The following is a 20,462-nucleotide window of genomic DNA, read 5'->3' on the forward strand; positions in this document are numbered from 1 at the left end:
TTTTCTTGTAGACCTTTCGTGACCTGACATGGTAACACCATCAGTGCTGGAAAAGAGGAGGAGGAGGAGGGGGGAGAAGGAGGAGGAAGAGGAGAGGGAGAGGAGGAGGAGGACTGTAGGGTCCTTGGTGTTCTCTGAGCTGGGTGGTTTTCTTGTAGACCTTACATGACTTGACTCGGTAACACCATCAGTGCTGGAAAAGAGGAGGAGGAGGGAGAAGAGAAGGAGGAGGAGGAAGAGGAGGAGGAGGAGGGAGAGGAGAAGAAGGAGGAGGAGAAGAGAAGAAGGAGGAGGAGGGAGAAGAGAAGAAGAAGGAGGAGGAGGGAAAAGAGAAGAAGGAGGAGGAGGAGGGAGAAGAGAAGAAGGAGGAGGAGGAGGGAGAAGAGAAGGAGGAGGAGGAGGAGGGAAAAGAGAAGAAGGAGGAGGAGGAGGAGGGAGAAGAGAAGGAGGAGGAGGAGGAGGAGGGAGAAGAGAAGAAGGAGGAGGAAGGGAGAGGGAGAGGAGGAGGAGGACTGTGGGGCTCTTTGGTGCTCTCTAAACTGGGTGGTTTTCTTGCAGACCTTTCACGACCCAATTAGCTAACATCATCAGTGCTGCAAGGGAGTTGGGTTGACAGGGAGGAGGAAGAGGAGGACTATGCAACGTCTATACAGACGTTTGCAAGAAAATAAGCAACCCCCAAAGACCCCCACCACCACCATTTGAGCGTTGGAAGGGACCCCTCCTCAAAAAAAAAGATTGGGGAGCAAGGAGAAGAGGAGGGGGAGACACTACCTAGGGCGCTTTGGAGGGCTCCCCCTCCCTGCTTTCCTGCCCCCAACCCCCACCCCTTCTCGGGGATACCCCCCACCCCCCCCTACTCCGGGTGCTTGCAAGGAAGTCTCCGCTCTCGCGAGAAGCGGCGGCGAAGAGGAGGAGGAGGAGGAGAGGAGGAGGAGGAAGCGGCGGCGGAGCCACGGAGTAGGGTAGGGAGATGCGCAAAGGGTTGGCGAGGCCAGGGTGGGGGGTAGGGGGGAGACACCTGGGGGTCCCAGGCGGGTTTGGCAGCCCCCTGCCCGGTTTGCAATTGGGGGGGAGGGTCCTCCAGAGGCAGCCAAACGTCCCTCCACCCCCACCCCCCCTTCCTTCCTCCGCCTTGTAAGCCTTGCTTTCCTCCTCCTCCTCCTGCTGCTGCGCGCTTGCATCCATCCTCCCTTTTTGCAAAAAGCTTTGGGGGGTTTTGGGGAGGGGGTTTCCTTTGCAGCCCCCTTGTTTTTGAGTCGGAGGAAGGGGGATCCCCTGCTTTTCTGCCCCCACCCCCCCTCTCTTGCACGGCTTTGCATGCAAGAAACCCCCCCTTTTTTTCCCCCATTCTGGGGCGGGGAGGCGAGGAGGAAGGGGACCCATGCGCCTCTCTTCCCATCCAGGCACTTCAGGGGTTTTTTTCGGGGGGGTGGGAGTGGGTGGGTTCATGGGGGAGATGGGACCCCCCCCCGGAGTTTTATGCATTCAGAGGGGGGAGGGTCTCGTAGTAAGGGCCCTTCCTCCCCCTATCCCCACCCCCAACAAGCTCTCTACTGCCTCTTGGGCCACATTTTTCTGCAGGCAACTGCAGAAATGACAGAATGGCAGGCTTGGAAGGGGCCTTGGAGGTCTTCTAGTCCAACCCCCTGATTCAAACAGGAAACCTTTCTCTCCTCCTCAGAATAACAGAGTTGGAAGGGGCCTTAGAGGTCTTCTAGTCCAACCCCCTGATTCGAGAAAGAAACCTTTCTCTCCTCCTCATAACAGAGTTGGAAGGGACCTTGGAGGTCTTAACCCCCTGATCAAGAAGGAGACCTTTCTCTCCTCCTCAGAATAACAGAGTTGGAAGGGGCCTTAGAGGTCTTCTAGTCCAACCCCCAGCTCAGGCAAGGAACCCTCTACCATTTCAGGCAAATGGCTGTCTAATCTCTTCTTAAAAATTTATGTATGTGTGTATGTATGTATGTGTGTGTGTATGTATGTATATGTATGTATAATCCTCATATAATCCTCGATTTACGACCACGATTGAGCCCCAAATTTTGTTAAGTAACTTTTGCCCTATTTTACGACCTTTCTTGCCACCGTTGTTAAGTGAATCTGTTGCCGTTGTTAAGCTACGAACACCGTTCTTAAGCGATTCTGGCTCCCTCACGGACTTTGCTCATCGGAAGGTCGCCAGTGACTCCGGGACATTGCAACCGCCATAAGTACATGCCGGTTGCCAATCCTCTGAATTTGGATCACTTGATCGTAGTTATGCTGATACGGTCGTAAGTGTGAAAAAAACAGTCGTAAATCACTTTTCTCCGTGCCGTGGTAACTTTGAATGGACACTAAATGAACCGTTGTAAGTCTTGGACTACCTCTATCGCTTTTGGGAAGAGTTAAAACGCCAGCAAATGTCTCGACAATCTTGTGTGACGAGCAAAACAGACCAACAAATTTTGGTTTTTTTAAGTGGAGTAGAAGCAGTTCGAATACCGACATGTTCCATTTGTTGGCTCTCCTGGATTTTCCGTTTGAATAATTTAGACAGAATTGTTTCCGTGTTGTCGATTTAAATGTGTAATTTGCAAGGGAATGTAAATACTTCAAAGAGAGAGAAGCAGTGAAAGTGTTCCTTTTCACTTGGCAATAAACCGGTTATACTTTCGGTTTGTTTTTTTTAAACAATTTATTTATATATTTTCCTTAACATACATAAGTACTTTATAGACAGCGTATTGTCTGGGTTAATATGCTTACATAACAGTATACAATACAATAACATATTAAACATAAAACATACATAATAGTATTTTTTCCAATTTCTAATTTCTACTTCTGTTGTCCAACCATTGGTAAAATAAACCCCATGTTTGAAAGTATTCTGTATCTTTTTTATCTTTAATGTCAACCTATCCATTTCTGCACAATCTAGTATTTTTTTAAAAAAATTACATCTTCTATGGGATCATATGTGGTGGACAGGTGCAAAGGGTACACATTCGTTTTGTGAGGCCCTTTCCTCAGTTTTGTGGGTGTGCAAAGCTGAGTGACACCACTGTTCAGAAATTGTCTATTTTATTTTATTTTATTTTATTTATTTTATTTATTTTATTTATTTTATTTATTTTATTTTATTTTATTTTATTTTATTTTATTTTATTTTATTTTATTTTATTTTATTTTATTTTATTTTATTTTATTTTATTTATTTATTTATTTATTTATTTATTTATCTATCTATCTATCTATCTATCTATCTATCTATCAATCAGATTTCTATACCGCCCTTCTCCTTTCGGATTCAGGGCGGTGAACAGCCAAAGTAAAACATATGTACACAAAAGTTAAAATAAATTTAAAATAATTAAATAAGTTTGGCCCAAAATTTAAAACATTTCAAATTAAAACCAATTTCAAATTTTAAAACCCACCATAAAATCAGGACAGCCCGGCTAACTGAAAGAAGTAGGTTTTAAGGGCCCGACGAAAAGTCCGGAGGTCTGGGATCACTCGTAATTTTATTTTATTTTATTTTATTTTATTTTATTTTATTTTATTTTATTATTTTATTTTATTTTATTTTATTTTATTTTATTTTATTTTATTTTATTTTATAAGTTAAGGTATATTTAATTCAAATATTGGCTATTTTCATTTATAACCAGCCTAATGTACATATATTCTCTTTATTATTTTCACATATTCCAAGAATTCCTCTTTCTCTTTCACAGTGATTTACAAACCAATATGGCACTTTCTAGAAGGTTATCATGGGCTGAAGGCTCTATAACAACAATTATTTTTGAAAAAAGAAAAGAAAAAGAAAATGATTCAAATGAATTTCTTTCCTGAGCAACTTAAAATTTGGAATGTGCTGAAAAGTCACAATAAAAAAAAAGTAAAAAAAGAGAGCAAACTTAAAATATTTTATTTTATTTATTTTATTGTTTAAGGATGTGTATTTTTTTTTCCATCCAGGCCTCACCTGTGTGGTAAATACCTCCATGTAAATATTGCCTAATTCCAGTTATTGAATGGCATATTGTTATAATGCTGTGCATTTAATTTTCCTTTACTGTTGAAAATTAGGGGATATATCTCAAGTGATATATCAGGTGTGGACATAAAAAGGAACCAAATTACAGATAGTCCTCGATTTACATTTAGGGACCGTTCCAAGTTACAATGGCAGTGAGTGACTTATTATCGTTTTTCACTCATATGACATGGCCATATGAACAAAATGCAGATGCTTGGAAACATTCATATTTATGCTTGGAAACTGACTCATATATATGACAGTTTATTTAGTGACCGTTTGAAGTTACAACAGCCCTGAAAAAAGTGATTTCTGACCATTTTTCACACCGACATCCCCATTGTCGCATGATCAAAATCCAGCCACTTAGCAACCAACTCATTTTTATGACGGTCGTAGTGTCCCGCGGTTACGTGATCCCCTTTTGCGAACTTCTGAAGAGCAAAGTCCATGGGGAAACCAGCTTCGCTTAATGACGGCATTACTCGCCTAACAACTGCAGCCATTCACTTCACAAAGGCAGCAAGAAAGGTCGCAAAATGAAACAAAACTTCCTTAACAAATTTCTCACTTAGCGACAGAAAGGTTGGGCTCCATTGCGGTCGTAAGTCAAGGACTGCCTGTATCTTTGGTGGGGGACGTTCTGTTTCCCAAACCCGCTAACTTTACAAATAGTTTTCAAAGCAGGAAATAACGAACGGACTTCTTATTTCAGATGTTGTTTATTTATTCATTTGATTGACTCCTTTCCACCAAAAAAAAAAAAATAGAATTATGAACTTTTTCCCCTCGTGCAAGAATGCTGGCCTGCGGTGTTTATCGACAACAATAGAGTTGGAATGCCGGCCAAATATCTGACATAAAACAATCATTTCCTTGTGTTAAGTTTCTGCCTTTTTTTTTTAAAAAAAATTGCATCCTGCGAGGAACTAGAAATTTTTCAAAAGTCCTCCTGAAATCTCAATTTATTAGAGAGAATACATTAGCAGGAAAGCAAGGGGAGTTTTTCTATTGACTCCTTTCTTTTTTTTAAATATAATTTTATTTATAATTTTTTCTTTAACATCCATAAGTGTTTAGTGGACAGTGTATCATCTGCAATTCTGATAATGAAATTGCCATTTAAATATACATAATCATACTTTTTCAACTTCTAACATTTCTTTCTTTTAACGACCCCTTGCGGGGTGGAGCCTGGGCAACTGAATGGAGCTGAGTGTTTTAATGGCCGGATGCCCTTCCTTTCGCCAATGCAGAGTTTTGTTCACCAGATATATTCCCATAGAGAGAGAAATATCTGCCTCTACCTAGGATCGAACTCACAGCCTCTGGATTGCGAGGCGAGAGCTCCACCTCTAGGCCACCGTACCATTCCAATATATAATATATAATAGTTTTTCTATTGACTCTGATAAGCTGAATTTCCTGTTCCTATTTTCGCGGATTGTCTGGCATCATCACGAGACCCACGAGAAACTGAGATTGTGGCGGAGGGTTGAATCAGTACGGTTGTGATGGCGCGTAGGCATGCATGGATGAAAGCACAGGTAGCCCTCGGCTTAACGGCTGCAATGGAGCCCAACATTTCTGTCCTTAAGTGAGAGACATTGGTTGAGCTTTGCCCCGTTTTACGACCTACCTTGCCACAAGTTGCGGAGTGAATCGCTGCAGTGAGTTCACCCGGTTGTTAAGCGAATTTGGCTTCCCCGTTGACTTTGCTGGTCTCAAGACGGTCGCAAAAGGGGAAGACGGGGGGGAGGGGCTTCTTGGTGCTCCTTGAGATATTGAATGTTTGCTACCAGGTGTTTCATGACCCAAAGTTGGTGACATCCTCAGTGCTAGAAGGGAGGGGTTTTTGCAGAGATGAGGAGGAGGACGATGATGACTCTGGTGCTCTCTGAGATTGAATGTTTGCTTGCAGATGTTTCATTACCCAACTAGGTTACATCATCAGTGCTAGTAAGGAGTAGGGTTTGCAGAGAGGAGGAGGACAACTGTGTCGTTCTTGAGCTTTGCTGCTTTCTTGATGTTTCGTGACCCAACTAGGGAACGGATCTGCGCACCTTCCGTCGCGCGCTTAAGACTTTTTTATTTCATCAAGCTGGCTTGACCTAAATCTTCTCCCCTTTTTGAATGTAAATTTTAATTTGTTTTTAAATTATGGGGTATTTTAAATTTGTTCAGCCAAATTATTTAATTCGTTTTTATTCTATTTTAAATTTTTGTTTTTATGTGTTTTATTCTGTGGCTGTTCACTGCCCTGAGTCCTTCGGGAGTAGGGCGGTATAGAAATTTAAATAAATATAAATATATAAAAAATATAAATCATCAGTACTAGAAGGGAGTGGGGTTTGCAGAGAGGAGGAGGAGGAGGAGGAGAAATCTGGGGTCCTTGGTGCTCTCTGAGCTTGGTTGTTTTCTTGCAGACGTTTCATTACCCAAACACTGATGATGCTACCTAGTTTGGTAATGAGACGTCTGCCAGAAAAACTTCAAACTCAGAGAGCACCAAACATCTCACAGTTCAACCCTGATTTACAAATATTCTCCTTTATTAGAGAGACCACCTAGTCCCAAAAAGAAGACGGCTACCTCTCATTTCAGGGCTTCGTAAAAACCTTAGCAACTTCCTGGCCAAGGATCTGTGCCTCTTCTGAACTTGGTGATGGCAACGGGGTATTAGCAGCACCTGTTAGCAACTCACTCCATCCCGACCGGGCTGTTTCCGGTATGATGTAAAACATAATCTCCAGGTTTCGGATTTCAGGAAACAACGCCGTGCCCAGAAAGGCGACAGACACAACTTGGGCAATGAATAAAAATAGGCCAAAATGGTTTCATTCAATGCAATTTTTCCCCGTTCTCGACGGGGGGCTTAAGAACATCGTGAACGACAAACAGACAGATTGCAAAAAAAAAAAAGGGAAGGCAGAAATTGTTTTCTTTTAAAATTGATTTGTCTTCTTGGGGGATATAAATGTAAGAGATCTCCCTGGCATTTTTTTTTTAAAATTACTTTTACGGATAATCCTCGAGTTACGACCGTAATGGAGCCCGAAATTTCTGTTCCTTTTTGGTCCCCTCAAGTTTTTTAATTTTATTTTACATATGCATATCAATGCGTGAACAGTGTGGCAACTGGGTGTTATACATTCTAATACAAATAAAACTAGTAAAATAAATCAGTCATTAGTGGGTAGCGGAGATCGCGGGTGGGCCTGCCCACGTGCCCAGGTGCTATGCCATCCTATTTAGCCATGTTTTCGAGGCCGGGCGCGTGCATGGAAGGTTTTTACATGGCAAAAATGTGTGAAACCCACCTAGGATCATAGTTATTATGTTCAACCAACTTATATATTTCTAATAATAATGTACATTTATATCAAGTTGTCGTTTGTCATTATTATTTAATTATTCCATGTTTTTATATATTGCTCTAATGCCGTTCACCGTATCGTTTGATCATCTATAATAATACCGCCATTCAATTTCCAACAATTGTCACTTTTTTCAGTGCCGTTGTAACTTCGGTCACTAAATGAACTGTTGTAAGTCAAGGACCACCTGGTAATTTTTAAAACAATGAAGATGTTGGCTGGGGAGGCCTTTTAATGTATTTCAAAAATAATTCTCACTAGCGTCCTAGGAATAGCCTCTAGGGAGGGAACTAGGGGTGAAATGCTCCCGGTTCGGACTGGATTGCCCAATACGGTAGCGATAGCGGCGGGTGGTTCGGAGAACCCGTAGCAGAAATCCCTGCCCCCCCCATGCCCAGCTGAGCTGCATGATCATCAGAGGCTTTTTTTTTTTTACTTTTAAAAGCATTTTTTTACAACCTCTTCGGCCGAAGAGGTTGTAGAAAAAATGCTTTTAAAAGTTAAAAAAAGAAAAGTTGGCCACGCCCACCCAGTCACATTACCCCCCCACCAAGCCACGCCCACAGAACCGGTAGTAACAAATTTTACTTTTCAACCCCCCCCCCCCAAATAGAAATATCCATCAGTTTTCTGCAATCTCATGCTGAAGATTATCGCGTTTTAATCCCTTCTAATATCCCTGCACTCAGTAAGATTGGGTCGCACGATTATCCTGATATTGCAGATGATAGGTTTATTCTGTTGTGGGTCATCTAAGGTTGTGTTTCTCAGCAAATGGCAATGGAGGGCTTACCATCCGAATCAAAATTGAGTGTTGTGGGTCCAGTTTGACAATGAGAAGCTGTGTTGGCTTGTTTAGATTTGGACTGAAACTCTATAACTCCGGGCTTTGTTTTCCTCCGGCAATTTTACTCCTACGTTCGCCTGTGTTACCAACATAGTAGTGCAGGAGTAACTAGTTACTGCCTGTAAGGATTGTGTTTTCTGTGTGCTACAATGTTGTTTGGGAACTTCGCTAAATCTAATCTCAAGATCTGGTGTTGTTTGATCTTTGGAAGGGCGTCTTAATGCTTGGGGTATTTTGTTCAATATTAGCTTTTATTGGCATAAAAACATATCCACGTTAACAAGTCAAAAGCCTTATGGAGCTGCAAAACCCTTTGAAACAAGAAGAAATTTTAATACTGGCATTAAAAACCAACTCCACTTCGACTGACATGTTGTATATGGATAGCTTGGTCTAGTGTTAAGGCACCAGGCTAGAAAGCAGGAGGTCGTGAGTTCAAGTCCTGCCTTAGCTGGGTGACTTTGGGCCAATCACCAGGAGTCAGTGAGTTCTAGTTCCACCTTAGCCATGAAAGCCACCTGGGTAACTTTGAGCCAATCACCAGCTGACTGTGAGTTCTAGTCCCGCCTTAGGCATGAAAGCCAGCTGGGTAACTTTGAGCCAATCACCAGCTGACTGTGAGTTCTAGTCCCGCCTTAGGCATGAAAACCAGCTGGGTAACTTTGAGCCAGTCGGTGACTTTTGGGCCAGTCACTTTCTCAACCTACCTCAGAGGGTTGTTGTTGTAGGAAAAATCGGAGGAAGGAAGGTGTGTTGGATGTGTTCGCCACCTTGAGTTATTTGTTGAAATAATGGAAGTCGGATACAAACAAACAAACAAACAAAAGGTCATATGAAGTTAGATAAATAACCAACATTTTGGTGGTGTAAATTGCTATAGCTGTGAGATCTTCCTTAGAGTCAAACTGTGTTTTGTGTGTCAAAGTTCAATTCAACAATGGCAAGCTATTTAATACACACACACACATATACATATGTGTGTGTATAAACATATACATATATGTTTTCTCAGGTTTTCGCGGGTGTCTATATGTAGGTCTTTGGTTATTCGGGTCTTCTCCCACGTAAAATTGGAAGTGTCTTGGCGACGTTTCGACGAAGTCTCATTCGTCATCTTCAGGCTGGTGTTCTCGGCTTCGTGCTTCCAGGAGCAATGTTGCTCCTGGAACATTGCTCCTGGAAGCACGAAGCCGAGAACACCAGCCTGAAGATGACGAATGAGACTTCGTCGAAACGTCGCCAAGACACTTCCAATTTTACGTGGGAGAAGACCCGAATAACCAAAGACCTACATATACATATACATATACATATACATATACATATACATATACATATATATATACATATACATATACATATACATATACATATACATATACACATATACATATACATATACATATATATATATATATATATATACACACACATACATACATATATATACACACATACACATATATATGTGTGTGTATACCCATATATGTATATGTATGCATACATGTGTGCATATGTATATAACAAAATGATTCATACACACACCCTGTTTTCCCCAAAATAAGACCACCCCTGATAATAAGCCCAATTGGGCTTTTGGGCGCATGGCAGTAAAGCCAAATGCTTATTTCAGGGTTCAAAAAAATATAAGACAGGGTCTTATTTTCGGGAAAACACGGTGTGTAGACACACACACACACATACATTTGTGTGTATATATATATATTTGCATTATGCAAGCAAAATGATTATATATATATATATATGTGTATGTATGTATGTATGTATGTATGTATGTATGTAGGTGTTTGGTTATTCGGGTTTTCTCCCGTGTAAAATTGGAAGTGTCTTGGTGACGTTTTGACGAAGTCTCATTCGTTATCTTCAGGCTGGTGTTTTCGGCTTCGTGCTTCTAGGAGCAATGTATGATCGCAGTTGTTTCTTCCTTTTAACTGCCAGTGGGGGTGTGAACTGATTGGGTGGGAGCTTGGCTGTGTTCTGATTGGGTGGAGGTGTGTTCTGATTGTTTGGGGGCTTGGCTGTGCTCTGATTGGCTGGGGGTGTGTTCTGTTTGGGTGTGTTCTGTTTGGGTGGGGGCTTGGTTGTGACGCGGGGAGTCGACGCGGGAGAAAACCTGAATAACCAAAGACCTACATACAAACACTCGTGAAAACCTCAGAGAATAGACACACACACACACACACACACACAATTTTGCTTCCATAATGCGTGCCTAGCTGTATTTCAAAGATCATCTGGAAAAATAGGTTGTTAACTTGTTTTTGGCAAAGTTAATCTCATTTTTTGACACAGTAAGAAATGTAATCTCGTTTTTTCACACGGTAGCATCCAGTGATCAAAAAGAGCATGTTTTGCAGCCTGGATGGTAATAGTATCATTGCCCCTTTCTTCCTATCGGACGGTCTCATTTATCTTTACTCAGGAAGTCAGCAATAAATAGGCCGTCTAATTTTGTCTCCCTGGGAAATGTGAGAAGACGCGAACTCCGCGGAATTATAATTGTGTTTTTAAAGTATCAGGAAAACGGAAACCTCCGGCTGATATTCCTTTCCCGTCAGATCATGCGGTCTGATATAACTAGGTATTTCCGAACAGGAACTGGCAGGCATCGGTGTGTGGCTGTTGAGAACGGTGTCGATTGTAGGTTAGGATAAGTTGTGTTTTGAAGAAGGCGGGTGTCATTTGCTCTCTCTGCCGTGGAAAGATTTAATGGAGGATGGAATTCAGATTTTAGTAGCAAATTCGGTGAGTATGTTACGGATTACAGCCTTTAAAAAATATCAATTGTGTAACACTTAATTTGAATTATAATACACAAGGACCATCATCTATTGATGATTGTTGGTCATTTCTCGGTTTCAAAGAGTGAGATAGCGCGCGACATGGTAACAGACTGGATGAGGGCAGGTAAACTATAATTAACTTCTTTTAATGAGTTGTTTGTTTTCTAACTAGGTAATGTGTGTGTGTGTGCTTTCCAAAGGAAACACCCGCCTTCTGAAGTTGTGTGCAGTTGGTTGGTTGCAGTTGTGAAGAGACACAAAAAATGCACCTGGTCCCAATATTTCACAATATGTACTGTATTATTTATTCGTCTGTCAAATTATGTTCCATGGGGGCTGCAATTGGTTGTTTGGATGGATAGATAATAACACATATTTTTGTGTGTACACAATTAATATGTATGGGTTGTGTATTTTTTTTTCCTGGCGAGAAAACAGTTGGGTTTCGAGCTGCCTGTGTTGTTAGGGGAGCTGTGGATGATTATTTTTATTTATGATTGTGGCTGCAAGACTATGAAATGGAAATACTCTGAAATACTCACACTGAAGGAATGGTTGGTGAAGAAGGCACAGATAGTAGAGGTGGCAAAATTAGGTTGTTTGACTCGAGAAAGATCCAACAATTGCATTTGTCAGTGCTAGGAAACCTTTATGGACTTTTTGTTGAAAAAAGAGAAGAATGAACTTGTGATTTTTGGGTTTGAAGTTTAGAAAGTTAGCTTATGGAAAGAAGGAAATGATGATGTAACCGTAAAATATAAATGCCTTTATAGCCACTGTCAAAAAGATCAGAACCAACCTTCCTCCCTCCCTTCCTTTCTTCCTTCTCTCCCCTTCCTTCAATCTCCTTCCTTCCATCTCCTTCCTTCCTTCTTTCCTCCCTCCCTCCCTCCCTTTTTCTTCCTTCCTTCCTTCCTCCCTTCCTTCCCCTTCTTTCAATCTCCTTCCTCCCTTCCTTCCCTCCCCTTCGTCTCCTTCCTCCCTCCCTCCCTCCCTCCCCTTCCTTCAGTCTCCTTCCTTCCATCTCCTTCCTTTCTTCCTACATCCCATCCTCCCCTTCCTTCAGTCTCCTTCCTTCCATCTCCTTCCTTTCTTCCTCCCTCCCTCCCCTCCCCTTCCCCTCTCTCTTACTCTCTCTTTTCTCCTTCCTTCTTTCCTTTTTCCCTCCCTCTCTCTCTCTTCCTCTCCCTCCCCCCTTCCTTCTTCCCTCCCTCCCTCTTTCGTTCTTTTAATTCTTTTCTCCTATTTTTCTAGTTTTTTATCTTGTTAACAATTTCCTCCATAAAAAAATTCTTTTTTTTTTTTTAAAAAGAAAGAAAACACCTAATAAGATTCCGCAATGCATTGCAAGTAAGGCTGCCTCTGAAGTTGTTGCAGAAGCTTCCTTTAGTGCTAGAAAACGATTAACTAGGATTAGACCATCTTTTCTGCAGCCATCTGTCCTGCCTTCCTGAGCATTTCCACACCCACTTTAAAGAGATGGGATGATAGGTTTCGTTGTAATTTATTACTCAGCCGTGCATTCTCATTCAACGGCGCCTCTGGAGAAATGCTTCATGATTTGAACACAACAATGAGTGTGCAATTAAGTATTCTCTAGTTTCTTTTTAAGACCAAGTTGGTACCAGATTTACTGATCACAAGTTGCAGACTTTATTGTGTACGTTAAAAAAAAAAAGGTGCTTTTATCAGTTCTGAATCTCCCTGCGTTTAGTTTTAAGAGAGGTGAATTCGGGTTTTTATAACCTGAAAGAGTGAGAAAGTGCAGGAAATAAAAGAGGAAAAGGAAAGGAAAAAGATATTTTAAAAAGTGACTTCTGATCTTCTTTATAAATTATAATCTGATCTAATATCATTCCTCTTCCTCTGCTGTTTTCTGATGTTTTTTTAATGTTCGTTGGCCTCTTGTTGCCCAGAAATGTTTTTTTTTATTAGTTTATTAGTATTGCAATATTAATAATTAGTTTAAGGTTAGATGCAGCATATGGTGTTTAATACAGCATATCAGGAAAATAATTCTGTGATATAAATGAATTAGAAAGAGATTTTTTCTTTTCATATTAGCTTTTTTTTTTCTTGAATTCCCCCCACCCCCAAATGGAAAAAAACAGTGGTCTTTTCTGACCAGTTGGGTAAAAAAATTAAAAGGAGATTTTTTTAAAAAACCATTAATTAGGTTATTTTGAATTTTTTTTAAAAGAACACTTATTGCATAGTTTTGTCTCTAGGCTGACCTTAAACTTCACTTAGATCAGCAACTTTTAAATATGTGGACTTCAGTTCCCAGAATTCCTCGGGGAGCAACATAGAAAAACAGAAAGGAGTAATTATTACAATTGATTGGCAGGAGCTAAACACACGTAATTATAGTGCTGTTTTGCATGAGATTAAAACAATATTTAAGTAAGAGCAGCATCTACTCAAAATTATCATTGCAGGGTAGGAAGGTTATATTTTAACAATGTTTTCCCCTAAAATTCTAACTTTGTTCAGTGGAATATGACTTGAGTTTTGGAAACAATTTTTTTTTTCATTTATATATGATTATCGCTATCCAAAAAATTAACCAGCCAAAAATAATGAAACAAGGCCCGTGAAATCATTATATTGGAAGAGAAAACAGAAACATTGTCTGGGATTTAAGTGACTTATGACCGCGTTTCACACTTGTGACCGCTGTAACATCCTAATGGTCACATGATCTGACACTTGGCAACTAACTCATATTTATGACAGTTGCAGTGTCCCATGTGATCCCCTTTTGCGACCTTCCAACAAAGTAAATGAGGAAGCCAGATTAATTTAACAACCACGTCACTAATTTAACAACTGCAGTGATTTACTTAACAATGGGGCAAAACTCACAAATGTCTCACTTAGCAACAGAAATGCGGGGCTCAATTGTCATAAGTCGAGGACTATTGGTTCTAGATAGCAAGGGCAGGAACTGAACCTAACCACAGTGAGACATTAATTAGTAAAAATAAGAATGAACAGCTCAACCTAATCAACTATTAAGGTACCATATATACTTACATGAGTTTATGTGACTGTAAATGCATTTAAATAAAAGCATCTGTTGTTCAGTGATGAATAAAATATAACGAGAAATAAAACCTGGATGCAATTTTTTTAAGAAAAGAAAAGCAGGAAAGGAAAGAAAAGAAGGAAAGGAAAGGAAGAGAGAAAGGAAAGAAGAAAAGGAAAGAAAAGGAAAGGAAGAAAAAGAAAGAGGATAGGAAGGGTTGGGAAGGGAAGAGAGGGGAGAAAGAAAGAAAGAAAGAAAGAAAGAAAAAAAGAAAAGGAAGGAAGGGAAAGGAAAGGAAAGAAGGAAAGGAAGTAAATGGATAGAGAAGGGAAGGGAAGGAAGGGAAAGGAAAGGAAAGAAGGAAAAGAAAGGAAGGGAAGGGAAAGGAAAGAAGGAAAGGAAAGGAAGTAAATGGATAAAAAAGGAAAGGGAAGGAAGGGAAGGGAAAGGAAAGAAGGAAAGGAAAGGGAAGGATGGGAAAGGAAAGAAGGAAAAGGGAAGGGAAAGTAAGGAAAGGGAACGAAAAGAAGGGAAGGAAAGGAAAGAAGAAAAAGGGAAAGGAAAGGAAAGGAAAGTTCTACTGTGATTGACAAGTGATGTTGAATAAATAATTCCCTGGCATAAAACGTTTCCTGTTTATGCAAGACTGAGCACTTGAACAAATGCAGAAAAACAACACACAAATATCAGTGATGAAAAAATAGCAAGAAGCGAAGCAGTGATTAAATTTGGTATTTCTACATTTGCAGTTTCCCAGGGCCAAAGAGAGGTAGTTCTCGACTTACGACTGCAATTGAGACCAGCATTTCTGTTGCTAAGCGAGACAGTTGTTAAGTGAACATGCCCCATTTTACGACATTTCTTGCCACAATGGTTAAGTGCGTCATTGCAGCTGTTAAGTTAGCAACACGGTTGTTAAGTGAATCTGGCTTCCTCGTTGACTTCGCTCGTCAGAAGGTCGCAAAAGGGGATCACGTGACTCCAGGACACTCTGACCGTCATAAATATGAGTCAGTGGCCAAGCATCCGAATTTGGATCACGTAACCCTGGGGATGCTGCAACGGTCATAAGTGTGAAAAATAGTCACTTTTTTTTCAGCGTCATTGTAACTTCGAATTGTCACTGAGCAACAGGTTGTAAGGTGAGGACTAGCTGTAAACCCCACTAAACCTCAAGAGCTGAAGTGTCCTAAAATAGATGAAGTTTGATTCAGAAATACAATTGACAGAGATGGGCCTTAAAAGCCAGAGGAATCACACACTCCAGATTCAGAATCTGGAGTAGATTCTGCCTAAGGAAAATTTAGACAGACAGACAGACAGAGATATAGCGATATATGTATAAGTAGATGGATGGATGGACAGAGATATGGATAGTGATGGATGGATGGATAGATATATAGATTAGATAGATGTAGACAGACAGACATCCAGATATATAGAGATATATAGCTGGATAGATAGATAGATAGATAGATAGATAGATAGATAGATAGATAGATAGATAGATAGATAGATACAGAGAGAGAAAGAAAGAGAGAGAGAGAGAGAGAGAAGACAGACATCAAGATATAGAGAGATAGAGAGATATAACTGGATAGATAGAGACAGACAGACAGACAGATAGATACAGACAGACAGACAACAGAGATAGAGATAGATATATAGATGTATAGATAGATAGAGATAGATAGATAGACTGACAGCAGAGATAGAGATAGATATATAGATGTATAGATAGATAGATATAGAGATAGATAGATAAATAGAGAGATAGAGATAGATAGATAATTAAATAGATAGAGGCAGATATATATATATATATATATATAGAGAGAGAGAGAGAGAGAGAGAGAGAGACAGACTGACAGCAGAGATAGAGATAGATATATAGATAGATAAGATAGAGATAGATAGAGACAGATAGCAGAGATATAGATAGATATATAGATGGATGGATGGACATATATACATCCAGTGGGTTTCTCCTCCTCCAGTAGGTAAGGAAGGCTCGGAAGGCAGGTAGTCCTTGATTTACAACCCTCCTCCACCGGAGGAGGAGTAACAGTCTTGGGGCAGTGACCTCGGAGTAGCCAGGTCTTTTAAGGCCACAAAATTGTTTTCTGAGAATTGGGCTGAAATCTATTCCAGAGAACAGCCAACCATTTCCTACATTAGCCGGAGATTTATGTCACTCTTGTTGGGGGTTGAGGAAGGCCAAACAGCAGGAGAAACACAATTATGGCAATTTATGTCCCGACCGAGAGATTCAAGCCAATTCTGGATTTTTTAATTCTTCGCGTTATCGTTATTGCTGTACTTGAGATTTTGTTCTCCTGCGTCAAAATTGGGTTTCAGTCAACAACATAAGTTACTGAAGGAAAGATTATTATTATTTTTTTTTTTACAAATCATCCTGTCTTAAAAACTAGCATTTCCTTCCTTCCTTCCTTCCTTGGGGCTATCTTGTAGGATGTTATCTCCATTTTCCCGAGCAATAAATACCCTGACTGGATTACATGTTGCCTGTTAGTAGCATTTATTTCGATTTATTTCTCGTTGCTGAGAAACTTACTCCTTTTTAATTGCTTTATTCCAAGTTTTCTATAGCAGAGGAGTTTGGAAATGTTGTAAATGAAAGTTGTAAGCAACTAGGCCTGACTTTCTAGTACAGGCCATTCTCGACTTATGATGATTCACTTAGTGACCGTTCAAAGTTACAACGGCATTGAAACAAGTGACTTACGACCGTTTTTCCCACACTTACGACCGTTGCGACACCTCCGTGATCACTTGAACAAAATCCGGATGCTTGGTAATTGGTTCATATTTATGACGAGGGTGGGTGGGGTAATGTGATCCTCTTTTGTGGCCTTCTGACGATGGGGAAACTGGATTCGCTTAGCGACGGTGTGACTAACTGAACAATGGCAGTGATTCACTTAGCCACTGTGGCAGGAAAAGTCGTAAAACGGGGCGAGAGTCCCTTAACAAATGTCTTGCTTAGCAACAGAAATTTTGGGCTCGATTGTGGTCATATGTTGAGGACTGGTGAGAATGGGAAGCCATTAGAATTGGGGGGAAGCATTATACAATATATTTGACAAGGAAAAAGGAATAATTTAAGATAATTCGCCAAACTTTTGGTGGGTCCTAACAAATTCTTTCATTGTTATCTGGTATGAGACTTTGCTGCACACATGAAAGGCAGTCCTCAACTTAACGACCGCAAGGGAACCCAAAATTTCCGTTGTTAAGCGAGACAGTGGTTAAGTGAGTTATGCCCCATTTTTTTTGCCACAGTTATTAAATGAATCACTGCAGTTGTTAAGTTAATCACAGAGTTGTTAATTGTGGTCATAGAATAGAATAGAATAGAATTCTTTATTGGCCAAGTGTGATTGGACACACAAGGAATTTGTCTCCGGTGCATACGCTCTCAGTATACATAAAAGAAAAGATACGTTCATCAAGAATCATAAGGTACAACACTTAAGGATAGTCATAGGGTACCATTGATACAAGCAACAAAGTTACAGTCATACAGTCATAAGTGGGAGGAGATGGGCGATAGGAACGATGAGAAGATTAATAGTAGTGCAGACTTAGTGAATACTTTGACAGTGTTGAGGGAATTATTTGTTTAGCAGAGTGATGGCATTCAGGAAAAAACTGTCCTTGTGTCTAGTTGTTCTGGTGTGCAGTGCTCTATAGCGTCGTTTTGAGGGTAGGAGTTGAAACAGTTGATATCGAGGATGCGAGGGGTCTGTAAATATTTCCACAGCCCTCTTTTTGACTCGTGCAGTATACAAGTCCTCCATGGAAGGCAGGTTGGTAGCCATGGTTTTTCCTGCAGTTCTAATTATCCTCTGAAGTCTGTGTCTGTCTTGTTGGGTTGCAGAGCCAAACCAGACAGTTATGGAGGTGCAGATGACAGACTCAATAATTCCTCTGTAGAACTGGATCAGCAGCTCCTTGGGCCGTTTGAGTCATAAGTCGAAGACTACCTCTATCAACTTTCTAGTAGATACCATACATTCAGTCTTGGCGAAAGATTAAAGAAGTGGGAAGGGTCACCTGTTTAAAAATGCTTGGCCTGACAAAGTCATATTTTCTTGGATTTGTGGTTTTGTTGTTCCTTGTCATTCGAACATGAAGTTGTTTCCTCTCTCAAGATTGCAGTATGTAGCGTGTAGAAGACCAGCGGCGACCTAGAAGGCTCTCATGGACAACGGTGAAGGCAAATTCCATCTCCTGATAAGGCAGAGGAGACCTGAGGGCTCTCACACAGCATGGATCTTCAAGAAGGGACTCTTGGATGTTGATGGCAACCAAGCATTTGCACTTGGGTAAGTGTCATTGGCTGTTTCGGCTGCATGGTGGAATGGACGGTGGGGAGCTTTGACACTGAAGATCTTGAGATGTTATCTTGAACCGAATAAAAACTCAGATACATGATAAAATTAGAATTTCAGGTGAGTCCATTCTTCTTCTTCTTCTTCTTCTTCTTCTTCTTCTTCTTCTTCTTCTTCTTCTTCTTCTTCTTCTTCTTCTTCTTCTTCTTCTTCTTCTTCTTCTTCTTCTTCTTCTTCTTCTTCTTCTTCTTCTTCTTCTTCTTCTCCTCCTCCTCCTCCTCCTCCTTCTCCTCCTCCTCCTTCTCCTTCTTCCTCCTCCTCCTCTTCCTATTCTTCCTTTTCCTCTTCTCCTCTTCCACCTCCTCTTCCATCTCCTCTTCCTCTTCCCTCTCCTGTTCTTCCTATTCTTCCTCTTCCTATTCTCCTCTTCCTCCTCCTCTCCTTCACCATATCTTCCTTTTCCTTCTCTTCCTCCTTCTCCTTCTTCCTCCTCTTCTTTCTCTTCTTCCTCTCCTCCTCCTCCCCTTCTCCATCTGCCGCCTCCTTCTCTCTTCCTCCCTTCTTTCTTTCCTTCTTTCTTATCATTTTTCTTCTTCGTCTTCTTCTCCTTTCTTCTTCTTCTTTTCCTTCTTCTCCTTTCCCCCCCTCCTCTTTTTATTAACTTGAAATTGTGCCTTGTAACTAGTAGCAGATTAATTACACAGCATAACCCATTTTTATTTTAGAGATTCTTGAATTCATCCCTGAAAATAAACATTAAAACATGGACAGGATCCAAAGCTGTCAGAAAAATCCTAGAGGACCAGTGAAAAAGGTAAAACCTTGGTCTTAATAACATCGATTTGACTGAGCTACTATTTAATGGTTTACGATAAAGGTTTTCTTTTTTCCTTTACTTTCTTAAGAAAAGAACGTTTCAGACAATTTAGCAAGAAGGCTGCTATGCCAGGTTTAATAAGCCCCACCGTCCGTAAGTCAGCCTTGGAAAATATTTTTTTAAAGATGGAGTCCATGAGTTGATCAAGTTCATTCAGAGCCAATGAGATATTTCCTCTCGGGAGATATGGAAACAATTTGGCCATGACACAATCTCATAACCTCAACAACACTTGAATTTCTTTTTTCTGGGTTGAACATGAATAGTTTTTCTTGTTTTCCTAGAGGTGAGTTCTTGTCTCAAATGTTCTTGGATACACTCATCCAGCCTTTGCTGGAAGGAGAAATTAGAATAAATTTAATTAAATAAACCCTTCCACCCAAATCATCTTCTCCCTCAGCAAGCCCCCCAGTCTCCTAGCTTTCGGGGAGCCTTTAAAAAGATGGCTCTTCCCTCAAATTCTTACACTTAGTTTGAACATCAGGTGACTCAAAATCTTAATACCTCAGGATAAAATAATAGTTTCTATGTAATCCTGAATAAAAAACAACTACAACAAAAAGAACTTTTCAGAATAGCTACAGGTGGTCCTCAATTTAAGACCACCACTGAGCCCAGAATTTATGTTGCTAAGTGAGAAATTTGTGAAGTGAGTTTTGCTCCATTTTTCAACTTTTCTTGCCACCGTTGTTAAGTGAGTCCCTAAAGTTAATAATACGGTTGTTAAGTGTATATGGCTTCCCCCTTAACTTTAGGCCCAAAAGGGGATCGCATTTACCACAACTGAGCCCCAAACTGAGCGAGACCGTTGCTAAGTAAGTTTTGCCTCATTCTACAGCCTTTCTTGCCGAGGTTGTTAAGTGAGTCACTGCAGTTGTTGAATTAGTAACACGCTTGTTAAGTGAATCTGGCTTCCCCATCAACGTTGCTTGTCAGAAGGTCGCAAAAGGAGATCACATTTACCACAACTCAGCAAGACCTTTGTTAAGCGAGTTTTGCCTCATTCTACAACCTTTCTTGCCAATGTTGTTAAGTGAGTCACTGCAGTTGTTAACTTAGTAACATGGTTGTTAAATGAATCTGGCTTCCCCATCGACTTTGCTTGTCAGAAGGTTGTAAAAAGGGGATCGCATTTACCACA

At 40.6% G+C, this 20,462-nt stretch overlaps 1 protein-coding gene across 7 annotated transcripts in view; it reads left to right on the forward strand.

Moving 5' to 3' along the window:
• The first annotated feature begins 448 nt into the window (after positions 1 to 448).
• Positions 449 to 20,462, forward strand: part of AKAP11 (A-kinase anchoring protein 11) — a 51,998-nt gene continuing 31,984 nt past the window's right edge. For 4 of the 7 annotated variants that reach the window (XM_087895575.1, XM_087895577.1, XM_087895578.1 and 1 more), the window contains exons 1-3: positions 449 to 965; positions 18,265 to 18,438; positions 19,170 to 19,258. In XM_087895575.1, the coding sequence (XP_087751701.1) occupies positions 19,208 to 19,258 (51 nt within the window). In that variant the 5' untranslated portion in view covers positions 449 to 965; positions 18,265 to 18,438; positions 19,170 to 19,207. Of the gene's footprint in view, positions 966 to 10,881; positions 11,024 to 18,264; positions 18,439 to 19,169; positions 19,259 to 20,462 lie in introns of those variants that run through there. The other 3 variants (XM_087895576.1, XM_034416478.3, XM_087895580.1) reach the window with 1 other exon arrangement.

Source organism: Pantherophis guttatus, chromosome 5, assembly GCF_059756535.1.
Source record: "Pantherophis guttatus breed Tessera chromosome 5, ASM5975653v1, whole genome shotgun sequence".
In the NCBI taxonomy this organism is placed as follows: Eukaryota; Metazoa; Chordata; class Lepidosauria; order Squamata; family Colubridae; genus Pantherophis; species Pantherophis guttatus.